The 22,684-nt window shown below is 42.9% G+C and overlaps 2 protein-coding genes across 3 annotated transcripts in view; one reads left to right on the top strand and one right to left on the bottom strand.

Moving 5' to 3' along the window:
* The first annotated feature begins 4,601 nt into the window (after positions 1-4,601).
* Positions 4,602-9,073, top strand: LOC127009482 (39S ribosomal protein L14, mitochondrial-like). Its single transcript, XM_050882586.1, has 3 exons — positions 4,602-4,720; positions 6,055-6,280; positions 8,709-9,073. Exons 2-3 carry the CDS (start codon positions 6,073-6,075, stop codon positions 8,960-8,962), a joined length of 462 nt encoding a protein of 153 aa, XP_050738543.1. The 5' UTR covers positions 4,602-4,720; positions 6,055-6,072; the 3' UTR covers positions 8,963-9,073.
* Positions 9,074-9,219: 146 nt separating this feature from the next.
* Positions 9,220-22,684, bottom strand: part of LOC127009481 (atypical kinase coq-8, mitochondrial-like) — a 13,967-nt gene continuing 502 nt past the window's right edge. The window contains exons 1-11 of one of the 2 annotated variants that reach the window (XM_050882585.1): positions 22,607-22,684; positions 20,968-21,225; positions 20,050-20,149; positions 17,883-19,771; positions 17,505-17,730; positions 16,838-16,962; positions 15,468-15,690; positions 14,241-14,401; positions 13,462-13,644; positions 12,715-12,867; positions 9,220-11,744 (exon numbers count right to left, since the gene is read on the bottom strand). The exon at positions 22,607-22,684 is cut by the window's right edge and continues 502 nt beyond it. In XM_050882585.1, the coding sequence (XP_050738542.1) occupies positions 11,439-11,744; positions 12,715-12,867; positions 13,462-13,644; positions 14,241-14,401; positions 15,468-15,690; positions 16,838-16,962; positions 17,505-17,730; positions 17,883-19,771; positions 20,050-20,149; positions 20,968-21,168 (3,567 nt within the window). In that variant the 5' untranslated portion in view covers positions 21,169-21,225; positions 22,607-22,684 and the 3' untranslated portion in view covers positions 9,220-11,438. The remainder of the gene's footprint in view (positions 11,745-12,714; positions 12,868-13,461; positions 13,645-14,240; positions 14,402-15,467; positions 15,691-16,837; positions 16,963-17,504; positions 17,731-17,882; positions 19,772-20,049; positions 20,150-20,967; positions 21,226-22,606) is intronic. The other variant, XM_050882584.1, reaches the window with a different exon arrangement.

A 22,684-nucleotide genomic window follows, 5' to 3' on the forward strand; every position in this document is an offset into this window, starting at 1 on the left:
ATACAGTATATTAAAATCCAATAATTAAAATCTGATTACGGAGACAAAGTGTGTGTGTGTGTGTGTGTGTGTGTGTGTGTGTGTGTGTGTGTGTGTGTGTTTCTGGCGAAGAGGAAATAAGAAAATGGTGATAATAAGCAGAAGAGAGAGAGAGAGAGAGAGAGAGAGAGAGAGAGAGAGAGAGAATGGGCACTCACTCACTCACAGATAACCATTCAAACCATTTTAACAGTTTCTATACAGTCTCTCTCTCTCTCTCTCTCTCTCTCTCAACCCTCCCCTCCTCCTCCCCCATTCGTCGATAAATAAACAGATAAAATAATACAAAAATAAAGTGTCTCCCGCGACCATATTTTCAGCCAATAAAAAACTCCCGGCCTCGCGCCCTCTCGCGGGAAAATTGTCACCTCCTTTGTGGCTTTATTTCCAGAGCGTGATGGCTTCTCGCGGCGGGGGGGCGGAGGGGAGGAGGGGGGTGAGAGGGGGGGAGGGGGGAGAGGGGGGGCTCTCTCTCTCTCTCTCTCTCTCTCTCTCTCTCTCTCTCTCTCTCTCTCTCTCTCTCTCTCTCTCTCTCTCTCTCTCTCTCTAAAAGGATTGTTCAGTAGTTAATTGATAAAATAAGACTCGTTTCGATACTGTCTCTTCACACACTTGGAGAGGAAGTGCCTGGAGGAGGAGGAGGAAGAAGAGGAGGAGGAGGAGGAGGAGGAGGAAGACACAGGAGGGGGTCGAGGGTTGCCAGCGGGAGGGCGTGAAGAAAGGAAGAGAGAGAGAGAGAGAGAGAGAGAGAGAGAGAGAGAGAGAGAGAGAGGGGGGGGGTATACAGGAAGCCCCTCAGGGAGACAACAGAAACGCATCGACACCATCTATGCTTCTCCCTTCTCCTTTTTTCTCCCTCCCTCTCCCTTTTTCTTCTTCTCTCCCTTCTTTCGCTCCTTCCTCCATTCCCATCTTCTAAACCACCTTTTCACGCCCTTCCCTCTTCTTTTCCTTTCTCATCCTCTTTCCTTCTTTCCATTTGACTTCCTTCTCCCTTCTTCTCTCCTATCTTTTGCTACTTTTCTTTTTTTCCTAACCATCTTCTAAATAACCTCCCCTTCTCATTTTCCTCCTCTTCAATCTCCCTTTCCAATTGACCCTCTTCTCCCTTCCCTCCTCATTTCTCCCTCCTTTCAGTATTTCTCTTTCCTCCCTTCTTTTAATCTTGTTATCCTCTTTCTCTTATCTCCTCTAAGTTCCTTCTCCCTTCTCTCCCTCTTCCTTCCTTTTTTCACTCCCTTTCTTCTTTCTGTTCCTCTTCTCTCCTTTCTCGTATCTCTGAGTCTCTCCTCCTCCCTTCCTTCTCCATTCCTCCGTTCTTTGATTTTCTTTCTTTCCTTCTCTGCCGTTTCGTCATTTCTCCTCCCTCCCCTTCTCTTCTTTCTTCCTTCCGCGTCCTCTCATATCATTCTCACCCCCCTCCTCCTTCGTTTCTCCCCCCTTTACCCTCTCTTCTTCCCCTCTTCATTTCTTCTCCCCATCTTCTTCCCTTTCTTCCTTACCAGTCTCTTCACCTCCTTTCTTTTCTCCTCTCTTTTTTACTTTTCTCTTTACCTCCCCCTCCTTCTCATCTTCCTATTCCCATTTCACTCTCCTCCCTTCTCTTATTTCTTTCCTCCACCTCCCCCTTCTCCTCCTCCTACTACTGCTCCTACTACTACAATTACTACTACTACTACTACTACTACTACTACTATCACCAGCCTCACTCACCATTGCAGCCTCTTGGTAAGCTCACGTCTCAGCGAAGAAGAAAGAGGAGGAGGAGGAGGAGGAGGAGGAGGCGGAAGAGCTGCAGGCAAGCTTCAGTGAGTCTTTTATCTTCACTTCGATAATTGCCAGTTTCTCTCTCTCTCTCTCTCTCTCTCTCTCTCTCTCTCTCTCTCTCTCTCTCTCTCTCTCTCTCTCTCTCTCTCTCTCTCTCTCTCTCTCTCTCTCTCTCTCTCTCTCTCTCTCTCTCTCAAACAGAAAAGTCTCCGGTGAAAACGAATCTAATTTTAGTAATAATAATGATAAGGTATAATGAGAAGATATAATAATAACGATGACAATAATAATAATAATAATAATAATAATAATAATAATAATAATAATAATAATAATAATAATAATAATAATAATAATAATAATAATAATAATAATAATAATAATAATAATAATAATAAAGTAAATCATGCATTAAAGTCAGCTAAAACTGCAGTAGTAAGCAAATTAATTAAGTGATATTATGAGACAAAAATTATATGAAATTAAGTAGAAGAGAATAAATCCGTTTTTGAGTTCTTTTTTTTTTCGATTATTCACACCAGGACCTATCGGCTTGCTTAATCCACGAACTCTGTGGGCGTCTCCTTGGCCTCCTCCACTCGGGGTTGTCAGGTAACATTACAGAAACAACCCAGTGAGCAGGGTCGGCTTCTGGGTAGCGTGCCATATATGCCCGTATAGCCGGAGTTGGCGTTCACGGACTACGTAGGAAATAGCCCTCCGGTCAGTCTGACAGTGTAATCGGTTTGACACATTCATTCCAACGATATCCAATGATTATGCGAGGGCACTTATTACCAAGGTCAATAATCCGCCTCTCGAAGTCACTATTAGGTGTTCATGTCTCACAGCCAAAGAGTAAGACAGGGAGCACAAAGGACTTGAAGCTCCGAATCTTTTTCCTTCCGCATAGGTATCGACAACGCCATAACACCGCTTTTCTTAATCCGGTGGCAGCGACGGGCCAGATTTGTGGCTTTACCGTGTAGCAGCGACGGGCCAAATTTGTGGCTTTACCGTGTAGAAGCGACGGGCCAAATTTGTGGCTTTACCGTGTAGAAGCGACGGGCCAGATTTGTGGCTTTACCGTGTAGCAGCGACGGGCCAAGTTTGTGGCTTTACCGTGTAGCAGCGACGGGCCAAATTTGTGGCTTTACCGTGTAGAAGCGACGGGCCAAATTTGTGGCTTTACCGTGTAGCAGCGACGGGCCAAATTTGTGGCTTTACCGTGTAGAAGCGACGGGCCAAATTTGTGGCTTTACCGTGTAGCAGCGACGGGCCAAATTTGTGGCTTTACCGTGTAGCAGCGACGGGCCAAATTTGTGGCTTTACCGTGTAGCAGCCACGGGCCAAATTTGTGGCTTTACCGTGTAGCAGCGACGGGCCAAATTTGTGGCTTACCGTGGAGCAGCGACGGGCCAAATTTGTGGCTTACCGTGGAGCAGCGACGGGCCAAATTTGTGGCGTTACCGTGTATCAGCGACGGGCCAACTTTGTGGCTTACCGTTGAGCAGCGCCGGGCCAAATTTTTGGCATTACCGTGTAGCAGCGACGGGCCAAATTTGTGGCTTTACCGTGGAGCAGCGACGGGCCAAATTTGTGGCTTTACCGTGTAGCAGCGACGGGCCAAATTTGTGGCTTACCGTGGAGCAGCGACGGGCCAAATTTGTGGCTTTACCGTGTAGCAGCGACGGGCCAAATTTGTGGCTTTACCGTGTAGCAGCGACGGGCCTAATTTGTGCCATGATTTAAACCCCCCAAAATAGATGATACATAAACCGATCACAAATGCTTTGATATACATTATTAAATGGTTTGTATGAGTGATGATTTTTTCTCATTTTTCTCGCTTAGAGGGACCATTAAGAACCATGATCCCCGCTGCTACCGGTCCCGCGCTGCTCATATGACGTAGGGTGGTCCTCGGGCTCTTCTTGCTGTGGCTACTAAGGTATGTGAAATTTTCCAAGATGTCAATGTCCTCGCCACACGCATGAATAGACGGTTTGATTTAGTAAGCCTCGAAACACCTGTACCCGCGAGGTTAAAAGAATCTGGGATGTAGGAAACAGTATCTTGCTTTATGTATGTAGGCTAATGTCTGCTCTGTATGCTTTTAATTGTTTCTTTTTCACAGTAGCTGCCGTTACAAACTTGGGTAGGCGGTGGCTGAGTGGTAGCGTGCAGGCTCCACATTCACCGCGTGATGGACGACGCGGGTTCGAGTCCCCACGCTGCCACTTGGGATTTTTCAGTCACCGCCGAGTGGCCTAAGACTACCCACATGCTGTCCTGAAGACCACCTATTAAACCGAACTCTAGAGGAAACCGTCCAAGTGAATCAAGGAGTTCCGGGGGGCAGCATGAGCCAAGAGAAGATGGCGCCACTATAAACACTTGCCTGCGCCATGACGGGCTGGGGCCGACTACCAACCAGGCCCCTCAAGCAAGCCTACCGGTGTTATAGGCATAGACGTGATTTAAAAAAAAGGACTGATCTGTCTTCTTCTTCTTCTTTTGACCTGTTCCGTTTTGTATCGCTTCTAGTCCTCCAAGGTTCTTCTTCACACTTATACTTTATATTTCACTACGCACACTTATATACTTCACCCTGCCCTTAGCTCTGTTTTCTCTATAGCCCTACACTTTAATTGCTTCCAGTGACTTTTCCTTTTCTATTTTATTTTCCATTATTTTCGTCACTTTAGCTTAATTTGGTCTTTTCTTTTTGCATTTCCCTTTTCTGTCCATATGTTTATTTCCCACTGTTACACTTGTCCTTTTTATTTCTATTTTATATGTTTCTTTTCCCTAAGGAGATGCCGCCGTTACAAAGGAAACTGATTTGTGAGAAGTCTCCCCCCGCCTGTGCCATCAAGATCAAGGTCGAGTCTTGTTTACATGCTAGCTGCCGGTGAGTCTTGTATAAAACCTTCTGCTTGACCTGAAAACACTAACTAACTAATTAACTTATCGACTTACTGACTAACTACTGGCACCCATATTCTCGAACGCTTCCCCGCCTACACTCGCATTGACAGGGTTTTCGTAGGAGTTTCAGGCACTTCCCGGGGTACGTTTATGACCCTGGTGGTAGTTTGACCCTTCTTCTGTACCGTGACCCTGAAGGAAACCCTCATGAAAACCCCATTAATCTCCTTTTTCTTTAATCTTCACTTCGATAATTGCCAGTCTCTCTCTCTCTCTCTCTCTCTCTCTCTCTCTCTCTCTCTCTCTCTCTCTCTCTCTCTCTCTCTCTCTCTCTCTCTTCGGCCTTTAGAAATAGTTAACACGAGAGGTAGAATGGGATTACACAGTTGGAAAACCTATTAATTTGCCTGATTTTATTCTGGTTTTCGTAGGAGTTTCAGGCACTTCCCGGGGTACTTTTATGACCCTGATGGTAGTTTGACCCTTCTTCTGTACCGTGACCCTTAAGAAAACACTCTGGAAAACCCGATTAATTTCCTTCTCAGCCTTTGGAAGTAGTTAACACGAGAGGTAGAATAGGATTACACAGCAGGAAAACCTATTAACTCAATAGCAGGGGGATCATGTTTCTTAATGGTCTCTCTAAGCGAGAAAAATTAGAAAAATTCACCACTCTCACAAACCATTTCATAATACATATAAAAGCATTTGTGATCAGTTTATGTATCATCTATTTTTTGGCGGGGTTATATCAAGGCACAAATTTGGCCCATCGCTGTTACACGGTAAAGCCACAAATTTGGCCCGTCACTGTTACACGGTAAAGCCACAAATTTGGCCTGTCACTGCTACTGGGTTAACCCTTAGATGGCGGTGAAACTCCATATAGACAGTCCAGAATTCAGTCAGTCAGTTTTGTATGGTAGAAATATAACAACACTTCCAGACCGCGGTAGAATATATAGACGATAGTTAAAACACCTCTTATGCGGCGTAACTATATTTATGCTACGGTCCTAAGGTCGGTAGTGACTATATATTGACGATTCATTTTGGGGGAGCTACTCTTCAAATACTGCCACTGTCTAAGGGTTAACTTGCCTGGTTTTGTTCTGGTTTGTCCACTTGTGATCTTTGTGGTGGTTGATATTGCTGAACTACATTAGATGAATAATTGCATACTCCATAATATTGTGGAGCTGAGCTTGCTTCTTTCCATTTGTTTGTTAATAATCAAAGAAATGAGTTACCTGGTACCAGGAACCTTTTAGCATCTTTATGAAAGAATTGAATGTTTCCTCTTACCTGCATTTTCAGCCAACCTGAAGCAGTGAAATGAACACCTTGCCAGCAAGACTGTGGGCAGCAGGGCCGAGGGTGGGCACCGTGGCAGGCCTGCACACCAGCCTACCACGGCAGGAGATACAGAAGCAGACAAGACTGCGTGTGGTTGACAACAGTGCTCTGGGAAAGGCGGCCATGATGGAGGGAAGGCCGCCCAAGTGCATACACATCTATAACAAAAAGGGGATCGGGACCACAGGTAAAATTTCCATGCATCAGTAACAGACATTTGTTCTCTGAGAGGATTTCTTTATCCAATAATATTAATTTTGATCTCTTATATGTCTTACTGTTATTATTATTGTAGTTGTCATCAATTATTATTCATAATGTATTACTATTACTTGGCCATCTCTTACTATTGTACTATTTCCTTTGTATGCAACACCAGTAATTGTCTTGTAAAGGTTTTGTGGCCTGTCTAAATCAGTGGCAATGCAAAAGATCAAATGGTGTGGGGGTAAAAGTGATAGAGAACAAAGAGGTATGCTAAATAAAGGTCAGTAGTACATATATACCATTAGTATAAATATATGCTGAGGGGTTCAGGGGAGTTCAAAAATATATGCAGCACAACTATATTTTCAATTGAACTGCAGAGACTAAACACATTAATTTCAAGTCTTCTCCTGCGTTTTGTTTTAGATACGTAAAAAGTGTCATGGGCCGAGTAAGGAAGTTCAGTGAGAATGTGCAGAAATTTGTTGCAGGAAATTACTATGAAGCCTTACTGAATCACGCACGTAGTAATTTTGTATCTATCCAAACCTTTCACCACCCATGACAACATTTTTTCTCAATTTATGCTACTCTGGAATATTTCTTCATTACTCACCTGCAGAGATATAGGGGACATTAGCTTTCTTCTCACGGGCAGTATTCATAGCGAGTGGAAGCTTGCAGTGGTTATGGTCATCCACCCAAATGTTATGAGCCTTCTCCATTTTAACCATGACTTGATTATACACAACAGATGGCGCCTTGTTCCAGGGTAAATACACTAAGAAATAGAAGCACCAGTAACGTAGATTCATGTGGTGCAGGCCTGAACTCTCATCTAAAAGGTTGTGACGTACGTGTCGAGTTATCTTGGTACTGCTGCCCACCTCTGTAGGACTCTTACAACACACTGACCAGCCACACATTGACCAGCCAGACCTATAATGCAAAGTATGGACCAAGCTAAAGGCACATGATGTATACAATGTTAAGATGAAATAGAAATGACAACCCTCCAGTATAATTGTGAGCTTACCAACAAATACCGTACGCTCATACAACTTACTATTAGAACCTCTCTTGGGAAAAATAATAAGTGACTGTGAATATAATGAACCACTTTTCCTGAAATTAATAGCCGTCTACCACATGAGTCCAACTTCCTCCTCCTCTTGCATACTACCCTACACCTTTTATGCACAGGCTCTCCTCATCAGTGCTGGAACTCATCTAACATAAATTGCACAACTTGTAATGAGAAAAGAAAGGAAATGACAAGTTGATTCGCTTCTCATACACACACACACACACACACACCTCCCCCCCCTCCTCCTCCTCCTCCTGCAGTCCCTTTCACACCTGCTGGAACTTAACTTTTGTTCTCATGTTGTGTGTGGCATGCAGTCAGACACGGCACACACCTTGAATGGTGCTGTCATGGTGATGATAGGCAGAAACAGACTACAGCTAAGTGGTGCAGGTTGTGTGGACTGCAGAAGCATACCTTAACCATAAATCAGGAAACGCAGTGTATTCAAGCTCAACCTTTAATTGTGCAGTGCAATAGTCTACATTTGAAGACAAAATACCAAATAGACAGAAGCAGCTCTTCATTCCTGTTGTTCAGCAAGTAACTTGGTGGACTCATTGGGACACCCTCTGCAGTTTACTCAATATGTGACGTGACTCTTGTCCAAGTGTTCCATTATCATTTCTGGTGCTTCTACTTTGTGGTCTATATACTTTGCCTTGCTTGACACTGGAGCACTCATGGCCTCTGATTCAGACATTTGAATTTCCACCTTTACCTGTTGCAATGAAAAGTTGACTAGACTAGGGAGCAGCGAGTAGCGGGCTTTTTTTAATTTTTTTATTATTGTTTCCTTTTTTGTGTGTGCCCTTGAGCTGTCTCCTTTGTTGTAAAAAATAAAAAAAAAATAAAAAAAAAAAAAAAACGTGTCATACTCTTGCTGGCACGTCACATTGACATACTGCTCTGTAACTTGTCTGGTAGATCCAACTTCTTGTGTAAAGTCATGACACTTCTTTCCTCCTCCTGCTCTTGCTGTTTGATGTTAATGTACCCCATCCTGCTCCAGCAAATATTCTAATTCTATTTCTTGACTTAATTCTCTTTGGTCTGGCTTTTACAATTCCTGGGTTGCCACTCTGTTGCTTTGGTTGTTCATCTGTTATCACAGCCAAATAATACCTTGTTATAACTTCACTTCTATAAGTATATACATTAACCCCTCATTAACATAATAAACCTTTCTAATAGCTACTTCAAAGCTGAGATTATTATGGGTAACATAATACACTCATTTACACAGGACTCCTTTATATGTACATGTAATTTTTCCTATTGATTATCAACCTTATTACACTGGCTTTGTTTTGGCTTTCAGGTGACAAAGTCCTGGTGGCCATCAAGGGGCAGAAGAAGCAAGCCATCCTCACCGGCTGCCACCAGGACCAGAAGCCGCTGGTCCCCAAGTTTGACAGCAACAACATTGTCCTGATCGACGAGAACGGCTCGCCCCTCGGCACCAGGATACACGTTCCTATTCCCACGATGCTCAGGAAAAAGCTCACCGACATGTCGCGGCCCAAAGGTGCAGACTATACAAAAATATTGGCAATTGCAACACGATTTGTATAAAAGTGTGGAAGCCCTTCGAACCGTGGAACTGTTATTCTTTTATTTAAACTAAGTGTAAACTAAAATAATTTATACGTACTGTACAGAACATACAATAAATATACAAAATATTGTAATTTGTGGTATTCAGCCATTTAAAAACTCAGGAATTATATTCTGTTTGTGTATATAATAAACAGAAGCCATTATGGAATACACAGTTATACACAAGATGACTGTTCTGGCAGTTTCTTGAGCAGTCAAGAACTCTTGTAAGGGTGGAGTAATACCGTGTCTTTTTGTTACTTATATAACAGAATGTACATTTAAGAGGCTATTGGTAAAAGAAGCAGTTCAGGGCCTGCCACCCACTTCACCTGAAGCCTCCACTTCTGTCTCTGTTGGTGGTGAGGGCTTGAGGCCACTGTATAAGGACCCCTTCACACAAGCAGTTTTCTCCTGCACGGTTTTCCAGCACGGTTTAGAAGTCAATGAAGTTCAATGAGGCCTTTCACACACTGCCGCACAGCTTACACTCCCGTGTGGCAGTGGTTTATCGGCCGCAAGCACTGCTAACCCGTGCGGCGCCAGGCGGTTCAGAATACTATAGAAGTCTATGGGTTCCTTCAGACGGGAGGTTTTTCCCTGAGCAGCAGTCTTGGTTAATCTGTGGCAGAGCTTCATTTTGCTCACAAATTCTTCGAATGTAGAAGATGACATGCGGAAATAATTGAAAAACTTTTCTTCATAAGCTTTAAAGTCAGAATATAATGTATAAAATGCTCTTTAAAGGAGCCTAGGTTTGTTTATTGGGTGGGTCCACCATTTACATAGTTGCTTCTTTTTAACACCCTGTTCATTATAATACAAAGAAATCACTCTCTTCTTTACATCCTCCATCTCAAACAAACAAACAAACAAGTCTCAACAAACTCACAAGTATTCTGTGCACTGCTGCAGATGAACCGCGCAGGAAAACCGCTCGTGTGAAGACATGCCTTTTAAGACACCCACCCACGCGGCCATACTTCCGCACGGGAGAGAACCGCTCATGTGAAGGGGGCCTAACACCAAAGGTTGGACGTTTCATGTGCCATCATGACACACTTCCATTCTTGCACTGTGATACAACACAAATTATAGACACAGCCTCCTGCTGTGGAGATAAGACACTGTGTGCTTCACTATGGCACATATACACCTTTCATGACACACAAACATCCCACAACTTGACTACCCAAGGTTGTTTGTGGCCATGATTGTGATGAATACCATTGCTCTTGTAACTATGATGACTGACTCCTCAAACTGAATATAGGAAAAAGTATTACAGAAACAATAAGTAAAATTTACATGACTGCAATAATTAATATGAATTCATATACAGACAATATAGACAACATAATTATAGTGATGATCAACATCAGCAAATAGTGGTGGATTATTTAGTTAAAAATTTTGTCCATCAGTGAGTAAAAAAGTGGAACGACACACCAAGTAAGCATGAGAGGACTGCAGAAAACGAGAATTCCGTGAAAAGGCAAAGGTGGCTTCTTTTCTTTCACAGTAACCTCCTTGGAAAGTTCTCAAAAAGGAACACAAAATGAGATATTAGGCAAAGAGCAGATCATAAACATCTTGTGTTTATTAAGTTAAGGTCAGTGTGAAGAATCAAAACCATCTCTCATCTGTACCTTTTCTATTTTTCAACAGATGATAATAAGTAGAGCACAATGTTATCTAATGCAAGGACTTTCTATAATGAGGGATCTGCCACTTCTTAGAACACATGAAAAACTAATCTACTCAGGAATAAATGCTTTTCCCGACAACCTGCCCGGGACTCAAACCTGAGCCATTTAGACGCTTGGTAGACATTCTAGGGTCGAGTCATATTGCATCACCGGGTTAGAGGCCTTTGGAGACCTTATTCGCATCTTGAATCATTACACTGAGATCCCTTAATAACCACTTAAAAAGAATAGAACACACTGTATGTAAGTGACTCCTGACCTTACTCCCACAGCAGCAGGGTGGAGCATAAAAAAATAATTACAAAAAGCCCATGCCATCTTTTTGACAAGTGCTCTAGGAAAAAATAGTAGGGGCACCCACTCCAACTTCTCAACCTCCTGTACTGTATATATCAAAGCCCATTTGGATGCCTCACCGGATGCAGTGTAAGACATCATACAAAAAGCAGCATGTGGAACCTTGATCTTTCTATTAATCGTTCCCTCAAATGCTCCTGCCTATTGCACAAGTCGCATGCACCTAAGCTTCCACTTAACTGAAACTATGAATGCTGACGAGAGATATATACACATCTACACAACATAAACATTTTCCCTTACTAGGGTCACAACCAGCACACATTACTCACCTCACACGTGGAGCTACATTTCTCCTTTGTGCAGATCTGGGAACCACTGTTGTTACTATTCTCTTCTGGGTGCATTGAGGACATGACAAATGAGATTGCTTCAGACCATTACAGTTACAATCTGCCAGCATGTAAGTCTTCCCAAGTGCCTCCAAATTTGTAATTCTTAAATATCTCGTGAAAAAGACCGTGACAATCCACCGTGCCATTCAACTTGGTGCACAGCAGGAACACCCCAGACATTTTACGGTGCAGGGAGTAGGACTCTTCCGGCGGTGCACACATGCGGTGGGAGAGCATGACGGGAACCAGATTCTGTATTCTGTGGGTGGTGTTCTGGTCTCCAAAGTGGAAGGGTTTCTTCTCTTGGAATGCCTCTCCCAGGATCATGATAGCATCTATGTGGGCATCCACCATCACCTGAAAAAAATATATATATAAAGATTTTTTTTTTTTACAGCAGAGAGCAACTCAAGGGCAACAAAAAGGTGATGTAAAAAAAAAAGCCCGCTAACTGTTGCTCTCATATAGTGATAAGTATAGAGCGGCCAAAAGAGAGGTCAATTTCGGATGGAGAGGTGTCTTGATACACTCTTTTAGGAACTTTGTTTGTCCAGTAATCTCCTCTCAAGGCATTCTTTTACATAGCTAAACTCAATATTTTAAATTTCATGCTATGTGAGTATTCTTTTGGCCTATGAAGAAAAAAAAACATGAAAAATTGTGTTGTAATCATCAGCTACCATTAATTCACTGCAGGACAAAAACCTTTCCCAGCTTACTCCACCTCTCTCTGTCTGATGTCAGTATACTCCATCCTGCTAATGCTCTAATTCAATCTATCCACCTGGTTCTGGCTGATTTCTATAGTTTTTGGAATATACCTCAACTGTCTCAATCATTTCATTCCCAGCCATAAGTTAGTTGTGATGCTAACCAACTACTAAACATTACTTTCATTATCTTCATCTTCAGACCCTACTTTCAGATTCTTTCATTCTTTGTAAGTCTTTCTCGGAATAACGTAATAAGATTATGTCATCTGTAAACCTAAGGCAGTTAACCCAGTAGCAGCGGGGATCATGTTTCTTAATGGTCCCTCCAAGCGAGAAAAATGAGAAAAAATCATCACTCACACAAACCATTTCATAATATATATCAAAGCATTTCTGATCAAATTATGTATCATCTATTTTTGGGGGTTTATATCATGGCACAAATTTGGCCAGTCGCTGCTGCACGGTAAAGCCACAAATTTGGCCCGTCGCTGCTACTGGGTTAAAGTATTCACTGCCTACAACCAGAAAACAACCCTCCTCATGCCGAACATTGGTCATCAAGTCTGAGGTAAAATACTGTAGATTATGGCAGATTTTAATCCCTCACGTACCTTTGCTTCATATCCTGTCAAGAAGCCCAGCTCTTGGGAGTATTTGAGCACCCTCTCTCTGTCCTTCATTGCTGCTCCGTAGATCAGGTTAATGTACTTATCCACAAACTCCTTGCTGTAATCCCGACATGCCCCAAAATCTAGGAGTGCAACCTGTGTGCAAAGTAAAGTTACAATAATGAAAGCAAATTCCAGACATAAAAATAAATCTCACCCCTCTCCACCTCCTTCTGTGGATATAGCCGCCCTCCATTAACTTGAACTCCCACTGTGGTCACATCTGCCCCTCCTCCCACAGTCTTATTCATCACAGATCAATTCCTTTGCCTTTCTTTTATGGATCTGCATGTAATCAATATCACACACTCCCTCACTTGCTACTTCCATCCTCTCCTTTTCCTCCTTACATTCCTTTTGAATTTCTATTTCTTTCACATTCTTACTTTTACTAATACTGTAATGCGGTCAGAACCATTTAACATTCCTCTCACACCACGGTGCTCATTCCTGGAGGGACACCAAGGAACTACAGACACCATGGCCTAAGTCCATAAAAACGTGTTAAACAAAACAAATAATCTGAAAACTCAAAAACAAAGTTCCCACAGTGCTCTTAGTCCCTTTTAGTTCACCACATAACGAAATAATAGATGAATAACCATATAACAAGAGTATTAGACACATTCTATGAAAACTTAAAATAATTCCAATATTTTCAGGAAAACATTTACAAGAAGAGGGACTCACTTGCTCTGTTTCTGCATTATAAAAGAAATTGGACCAGTTGGGATCAGTCTGCATAAAGCCAAACTGGAACAGCTCCAAGAGACAGATACGAAGGATTTGCTCGGAGATGTAATTTTTGGATTCCTGATCAATGTCTATGCACTTGTCTACGGGGATGCCGGCAATGAGCTCGGAGGTGAAGATCTGTTGAGAAATCACATTTATGGATTGATGGATTGTGTACAGAGGGCCCTTGAGCACCCTAACTGCTGTCCAAAACACTATGGTGACCTAAGTTTCTGTGGGTGGCTTTTAATTTGATTTTGTGGGAGAGGTTCGACACTGTGATGAATCCATTGTAGAAAAAAATGCCTGGCTACATATATGGGACAAAAATGGATACACAGGACGAGGGCTAGAAGATATAATACTAAAATATGAGGATTAAAGTAGAATATAAAGCACAACCCATGGAGGAGAACACACATACACAAACAAAACAAAAATAATATTGAGGGTATCAACACACCAATATCAAGGGTATTTTCGTTGCCAGTGAAGCCTCAAAAGAATGTGGGCAGGCTCTATAGACCACATACTGCATAGTTTAACATGTGTATGGGTAAGAAAGCAGAGATAATGACCAATAGAGAGAATGGAGCCAAGAAAGAGAAAAAAATATATAGTTAGAAAGTTGATATACATTTAGGATATAGTTAAGAAGGTGGATCAATTTAGGACAAGAAAATTCAAGTAAAAATCAAGGTTAGCAAGAGACAAGACTCCCCCCTCTGTGGTACCTGTGGTGTGCATAGTTCAGGGATGACTTCAGGCACATAGAACTGAGGGTACGGCTGCACCAGCTCCCTGAAACGCTTGGTGCACTCAACCTCCCTCACGTAGTCACACTCCCAGCGCAGCTCCTTCTTAGCGACCTCAATAACGGAGTCAACAAACAACCCTGCAAAAAGAAAGTTTCCTTGTTAGGATGCAGAGGTACGGGGTGAATGAAGCGTCAACACATCAAACCTGCCCCATGAGTGCCTAGGACAAGCATAAAATTTCCTTGTTAGGTCAAACCTGCCCCATGAGTGCCTAGGACAAGCATAAAATTTCCTTGTTAGGGTGAAGAGGTGTCTAGCATTGGGTGGAAGAAGCATCAACACACCAAACCTGCCCCATGAGTGCCTAGGACAAGCATAAAACTTCATTGTTACGGTGCAAAGATATCTTGTATGAGGTAAAAGGAGTATATGAGTGCCTAGGACAGGACAATCTCATGGGTAGGACAAGGCCAAATTTAGCTCTATTAATTTTTCAAGGAGCAACAAGTGGACTGATCTCATTCTTCTTTTGATTTCTTTATGATGTAATATAATGGACTAAAGCCAGGAAGACATGAGACACCGTGTTGATTGAGATTTATCAGGAAAATACTGTAGTAATGACATTCTAAAAAATAGTGCTGATAGAATTAACGCCTTCTCTTATGGCCTCTGCTGTGCAAGTTAATGTAACATCTCATGAAAATATATACATGCATATCAGCAAACTGTAAGTATAATTTCTCTTTTATAATTCAACCCCAATCAAAATATGTACTTCCCTAGCCCTGATTAACCCGGTAGCAGCGAGAAAAATGAGAAAAAATCATCACTCGCACAAACCATTTCATAATATATATCAAAGCATTTGTGATCAGTTTATGTATCATCTATTTTGGGGGGTTTAGATCATGGCAAAAATTTGGCCCGCCGCTGCTAAATGGTGAAGCCACAAATTTGGCCCGTCACTGCTAAATGGTGAAGCCACAAATTTGGCCCGTCGCTGCTAAATGGTGAAGCCACAAATTTGACCCGCCGCTGCTAAATGGTGAAGCCACAAATTTGGCTCGTCGCTGCTTCCGGATTAACAAGAGGGAGATGACAGTTGAAAGAGTTTATCATGTTATTCCTTCTCTGTGTGGCTGTGATGTGGAAGAAAACGTATTGACAACATTTTTTAAACCAAGTGGACAAAAGTACAACCTTCAGGGAAAATATTAGCCACTTTCAGGGTGGACACCAGGTTGTTGATATCACTCTCGATGCCCTCCGCCACGCCTGGGTACTGTATCTTCATGGCCACCGAGCGGCCGTCGTGCAGCGTGGCCAAGTGGACCTGCCCAATGGAGGCCGCAGCGAAGGGCTTCTCGTCGAATGTAGCGACTGTGGAGCGCCAGTCCTCCCCGAGCTGGCCCTTGATGGCCTCCTGAAACAGCAATGATGACAATGATGAAGAGAAGGAAGAGTAAATAAAATATGCTTCCTGAACTAACAATGATGACTGGCGAAGAGAACAAAAATAAAACAATTAAAAATGCCACCTGATATAACAATGATGGCAATGATGAAGAGAAGGAAAAGAAAATAAAGAAATACACCTCCTGAAATAGGAATGATGAGAAAAACAAGTAGATAAATGAATACGGCTCCTAAAATAATAATGATGACAATGATGAAGTGAACATATACACAAATAAATAAAACAAATGCAAAGCTAAGAAGTTTTAAAGGTAATATAATTCACTACCATTGAGTAGATCATCCCATGTGTCCTTTGTATTATGGAGTAACTAAAATGATTATAATAAATTGCTTTAAAGTAGTAATTTATTAGTAGAATACATGTGCATAGAGAGAATATATAGGGTCATATTAAAAGACATTTCGCCACCCAAGAACACATATTTGACAAGGCTTTCATAGGTGTTGTTTATGACGTACCATGAGCCTAAAGAACCCGATTGATCCCCTCTTTGACCTTTAGAAATAAGGCTTTCGTAGGTGTTGTTGGCATTTCCTGGAGTAGTTTTATGACCCTGGTGGTAGTGTGACCCTTCTTCTGTACCCTGAGCCTAAGAATAACTCGTTAGAACCCGATTGATCCCCTCTTTGACCTTTAGAAATAAGGCTTTCGTAGGAGTTGTTGGCATTTCCTGGAGTAGTTTTATGACCCTGGTGGTAGTCTGACCCTTCTTCTGGTCCGTGAACCTCAAGAAACACTCACTATCCCCCGACTGACCCCCTCTTTGGTCTTTAGAAATAGTTGATGTGAGAAGCAAAAGTCTTGTAATACTGACCTATGTATCCCCTAACTCCTGGGAATGTCATGCATCTCCTGTATACAGTATAAAAATAATATGTGGATGACTGGAGGTATTTTTGTAGTATTCCTGACCATATGCATCTTTGGCTTCAAGCAGAGTCCCAAGAGCATAATTCCAATGTAAGTTGTGCATTGTCATCTCATAAGTTATAAGCTAATAGTAATTCAAGTTTGTCTGGCAAAGAGGATAAAGATGGTCTACATAAAAAAAAATATGTGAACACTGATGAAGTGCACCCTCCGTCCTCACCTCCAGTTGCCACGTGGGCATGAAGTCAGCTGACTGGCGCACCCGCTCAAAGATTTTCTGCAGCTGTGGATTGATGATGGCGCTGTCCTGGATACTCAGCATCTGGCCCAGCTTCAAGGCAGCTCCTGCCACCACAAATTTAATTAATGCTAAACAAATAAAGACCTAGAGTGAATAGTACCATTATTCCACGAAATCCATACACATGACAATAAAAAAATATGATGTACAAACTTTATACCCGTTACCCCTCTGACAACTTCGCTGTCTACACCATATCTCAAAGCAGGACTCTCGAGTCTCTAAGAAGGACCAGCTCTGGTAGGTCAACGCAAATATTAAAGTTTTTAATTGTAGGAGTCTCGAGTCTCTAAGAAGGACCAGCTCTGGTAGGTCCTCGTAAACATTAAAATTTTTAAATGTAAAATATTGGGATTTAATAAGGATCTGAATACATATGAAACTTTAAAAATAACCTGATAGAGGGGAGGCCTACGAATGTCCAGCCAAAACCTTCCACCTGACATTTGTGTGTCTAAATACTTTATTTATTTATTTTTAAATGCCTGCCCAAATTGAAGTGCATCTTATATGCCCATGTGCCTCATAAGTCGTCAAATATGGTATTAGCTCATCAAGACCAGTGAACAGGTGTCAGTGTGCTCACCTCTCACTCTGCACAGTGTATCCACAATCCTCCGGGCGTTGGCTTCAGTCAGGAAGGGTGAAGAGTCAAGTAGGGAGCCGCTGCCCTTGCCCTGGTTGAGGCCCAGCGAGCGCCGCGTCACCTCGGCCAGCGTGCCCATCCCGAGACCTGCCGCCAGCCCCCCGAAGGTCGCCAGGCGGCCAAGACGGGAGTGAGGAACCTTGCGGGCCTGTGCATTTTCTGACAACTGGAAAATTATTCTTGCATAAGTAACTTCATCCATATTTAATGCCTGTATAACTAATGGTTATTTCATTTTTTGAGGAATAATCTTTATGAAGAATACTGACTATGGAGTTTTCACAATTTACCTAAAGATCAGTAAAGAACAATACGTACCGTTGACTTGGGCTTTTCTTTGGCCAACGGTTTCTTCCCTAACAGTTTTGGCTTGGGCTTGGCAGGTGCAGTATTTGCTTGTGAAGCGATGACGGGGCCATCAAAGGACACAGAGGGTGTGGGGGTCGCAACTGACGGTGCAGCAGCAGCAGCAGCAGTAGCAGTAATAGTAGCAGCAGCAGCAGCAGCAACAGTAGCAGCAGCAGGAGCACTGGCTACTGTAAATGAAGCACCAGCACCAACAGCAGCAGTTGCAACCATGGAGGATATTTCAGCAGCCACTGCCCCTCCAGTCCCATCAGGAGTAACAGGACTCTGGGAGGTGTATGGTGAGGAAGATGAGGCTCCGTCAGACACTATTTGTGTGCTGCTGATGCTCTCAGCTTGGGATGCCTCTGCTGGGGGATCTACCTGGATGTCAACTTTCACCTCAGAGGCTGTAGAGATATATGAGTCATCAAGGACAACAGGTTTTGCAACTTGTGATATGGAATCTTCCAGCTCTGCGGCAGCCTCCAGACTGGCGGCTGTAGGCTCTTGGGTACCCTTGGTCTGTGCTTTGGTGTTATCTTCTGGTACACTCTCAACTAAATCCTTTTCTTCAGTTTCCTGCATGGTCTGTGTCACCTGTTCTTTCACAGGAGCTTGATGGTTTATGATATCTTGTGACACCTCCTCTACAGGTTTAGGGTTTTCTATTTCTTGGAGTGTCTTTAGATCGTGCCCAAAAGAAACATCATGGATTTCAGACAACTTCTCATTGATGGCCTCAAGATGTTCCTCTGTAATTTCTTGTTCCTCAGACTTTGTAATGTCCAGGAGAGGTTCAAACCCCAACATTCTTTGGCTGACTTCATCTTTTGTATCATCAATACCTTTCTTAACAGCTTCTGCAGCTCCCTGAACCTCTTCATACAGATACTTCTGGCTATCGGAAAGTATCTGGTCATGGTGGCCACTTGTGGCCTCCTGCATTATCATGCTTTCAATGCTTAGTCCTGCGTTCTCTTTTGGTACACTTTCAACTAAATCCATTTCTTCAGTTTCCTGCATGGTCTCTGTCACCTGTTGTTTCACAGGAGCTTGCTGGTTTATGATATCTTGTAACACCTCCTCTACAGGTTTAGGGTTTTCTATTTCTCGGAACATCTTTAGGTCATGTCCAAAGGAAACATCATGGATTTCAGACAACTTCTCATTGATGGCCTCAAGATGTTCCTCTGTAATTTCTTGTTCCTCAGACTTTGTAATGTCCAGGAGAGGTTCAAACCCCAACATTCTTTGGTTGACTTCATCTTTTGTATCATCAATACCTTTCTTAACAGCTTCTGCAGCTCCCTGAACCTCTCCATAGAGATACTTCTGACTGTCAGAAAGTATCTGGTCATGGTGGCCACTTGTGGCCTCCTGCATTATCATGCTTTCAATGCTTAGTCCTTGTGCCTGGGTGGAGTCTGTGGACCCACTCACTTCCCTGGTATGTTCTGCAGGCTCAGAGGCACTGGCAGATTGGACAATATTTTCCTCTACACTACTTGGTTCTGTTTCCTCTTGAACTATATTCTGGCCATGTGAAATGCCTTCAAGCTCTGAAACTTTATTATTTAAAACTTGAAGATGCTCCTGTGTGATTTCTATTTCCTCACCTTTTGCTATGTTTATAAGCGGTTCAAATTCCTGCACTCGTTTACTGACTTCCTCTCTTGTGCTTAATGCTTTGCCAACAATGTTGGTTGCCTCCTCTTGGACCCTTCCAAGGGGATCCTGGCTGCTGGGTTCAAGGGCATCCAGACCCGAGCCACTGGAAGCTTCCTGCATCAAGAATTCCTCAATGTTTAGTTCCTTAACGCTGGGGTCATACATAGGGTCCTCCACTCTGTCTAATGTTTCTGGGAATTATGAAAATCAATACACAGTGTTAAACATACACCAAAATATTGCTAAAAATATGACATATGTAAGTAGACAAAAGAAGCAACCATTATTTATTTTTACCCTTTCATAATATTTTTGTTATTTCTTTGGTTCTCTGTTTCATTCTGGACTGCCACATAATGTGTGGAAAAGTTAAGTTATAGTAATGATAAAATATTAACATTGTGTAAAATTACATTGTATGCCTGTTTTCTGTGATGTATCTGAGCACTACTGGAACAGAGGGACTCACCTTCAGCAGGTTGAACACTGCTGCCCCTGTAGGCCCTCAGGCCCTCTGTCACCATGGATAGACGAGCCAGCGCTTCACTTGCACTTTTTGAGGCATTTTTCTGTAAAGGACAACATAGCACAACAGTGTTATTTATGTGCAAAAATGTATTTCTTCAGGAAACTTGAAAAATTATTTCAAACCTTAAAAATTATTTCAAATGTAAGTAGAAGTTAACTTAGAAGTGCACCATAGCACCAAGCCAGGGATAACATTTCCACTCTTTGGTTCCATACCTGGTGAACCCATGAGCCTGATCCATTACTGAGGAATGCAAACACATGTCTTTAAAATATCTGCTAGACTGATGATCAAACCCTCAGGTGCTTCAAATTGTGCTTGTAAGTCACATGAATTAGCTTCAAATACAGACCACCAAAGGCTGGTACTATGATAGCATCCCTTCCTTGGCACAGTGCTCCAAAAGTATTGGCTACATTCTAATGCAAAAGTTCCCATCTCTGAGTTGGCTGGAACAAAGCATTCTTGGAGGTTATAAGTTCTTCTGAGCAAAATGCATAATCGTTGATATTCATTACTAAGCAACCACTTGGCCATGGCTATCAGTTAACCCCTTGACTGCGGATTTCCTACAAGAAGACATCACCAAGATACAGGAATGGAACAAAAATTGGCTGCTACAATTAAATGAAGAAAAATGTAGTCATGCACCTTGGGAGGGGATATCCATCATACCAATACCACATGGGAAACACTCCACTATCCACCACAGAGGCAGAGAAAGACTTGGGAGTGTATGATACCAGGCTACCAGTAAAAGCCAAATCTGTGCCAATCGCAGCGACAGGTTAAATGGGACAGCTGGGGGCAAATAACCAGACAGAAACAAACACACACACAATCAAGCCAGCAGCCAACCTGTAGTGTCTCTGGCTGCTGTACTGCTGCAGCCACAGCCTCCTGCAGCTTTGTGGCACCCTCCACCACAGCAGGTCTGAGGGAGGAGGTGGCCCACACACGGGTGACTTCCTGTGACCTGACATCCACGACTGCTGACCCGACACGTGCCAGGCCACGCAGCACCGACACAAGGTCACTTCCTCTCGGGGGCTTGGCCATCGTTACGGCGCGTCAGATTATCAGGTCAGGAAAGGTCACAGGGCCAGCAGAGGGACACTGAAATAAACATCGGCATCAGCTTCTGCACCATGATTATTTGTATGAATGTGTGTACAGGGCTGCAGTAGCATGAACTTTAAACTTTTCATTATGGCATTGATCAAAATGACCTGAACAATGCCCAAGCAATAGTAAGTGGAAGCCACAAACATATATCACCTCACTCACCTCAACAAGCTTCAATCCTGCCTAACCTAACTCCCAAAAGCCTGACTCTTCTGCAATGAATGTCTGAGGTGATGTTTCGTAATCAGCAGTCACCTCAGAAGCCACAAACATATATCACCTCACTCACCTCAACAAGCTTCAATCCTGCCTAACCTAACTCCCAAAAGCCTGACTCTTCTGCAATGAATGTCTGAGGTGATGTTTCGTAATGACACCTCCAGCAGTCACCTCAGAAGCCATAAACACACATCACCTCACTCACCTCAACAAGCTTCAGTCCTGCCTAACCTAACTCCCAAAAGCCAACTCTTCTGCCATGAATGTTTGAGGTGATGTTTTGTAATGACACCTCCAGCAGTCAACTCAGAAGCCACAAACACATATCACCTCACTCACCTCAACAAGTTACATACCTCCGCAAGCTTCAATCCAGCCTAACCCAACTCCCACAAGCCAACTCTCCTGTTATGAGTATCTGAGATGATGTTTTGTAATGACACCTCCAGCAGTCACCTCAGAAGCCACAAACACATATCACCTCACTCACCTCAACAAGTTACATACCTCCGCAAGCTTCAATCCAGCCTAACCTAACTCCCACAAGCCAACTCTCCTGTTATGAGTATCTGAGATGATGTTTTGTAATGACATCTCCAGCAGTCACCTCAGAAGCCACAAACACATATCACCTCACTCACCTCAACAAACTACATACCTTCACGAGTTTTAAACCTGCCTAACCTAACTCCAAAAAGCCGACTCTTCTGCAATGAATGTCTGAGGTGATGTTTCGTAATGACACCTTCAACAGTCACCTCAGAAGCCACAAGCATCACCTCACTCACCTCAACAAGCTACACACCTCCACAAGCTCCAATGCCGCCTAACCTAACTCCCCCTTCCAACCCCGAGTTTTAGCATTTCATCGCACTAGGCATTGGGCATATCATTCTCATTATGGTCATATGCACAGTAAATTAAACCTCAAGATACTCAACTGAACTGAACTAAAAGAAAACAATCAAGTGGAAAAGAATAAAGAAATATAAATAAAAGCGAAAACAGAAAGTGGCATGAAAAGAAATAACAGGGAAGGTTACATATAGGGAAGCCGCCTCTTAATTAATTCTGCCATGAGTGCCTGAGGTGATCTTTCCTCCTGACACACCTCTACCAGTCACCTCAGAAGTCATATACACACCTCACTCACCTCACTCACCTCAACCAAAGCTTCAGTCCTGCCTCACGTAACGGACCCCTTCTTCCTACTCCACCGCCGGGCACAACT

This window comes from Eriocheir sinensis, chromosome 41 (genome assembly GCF_024679095.1).
Source record: "Eriocheir sinensis breed Jianghai 21 chromosome 41, ASM2467909v1, whole genome shotgun sequence".
NCBI classification, from domain to species: domain Eukaryota; kingdom Metazoa; phylum Arthropoda; class Malacostraca; order Decapoda; family Varunidae; genus Eriocheir; species Eriocheir sinensis.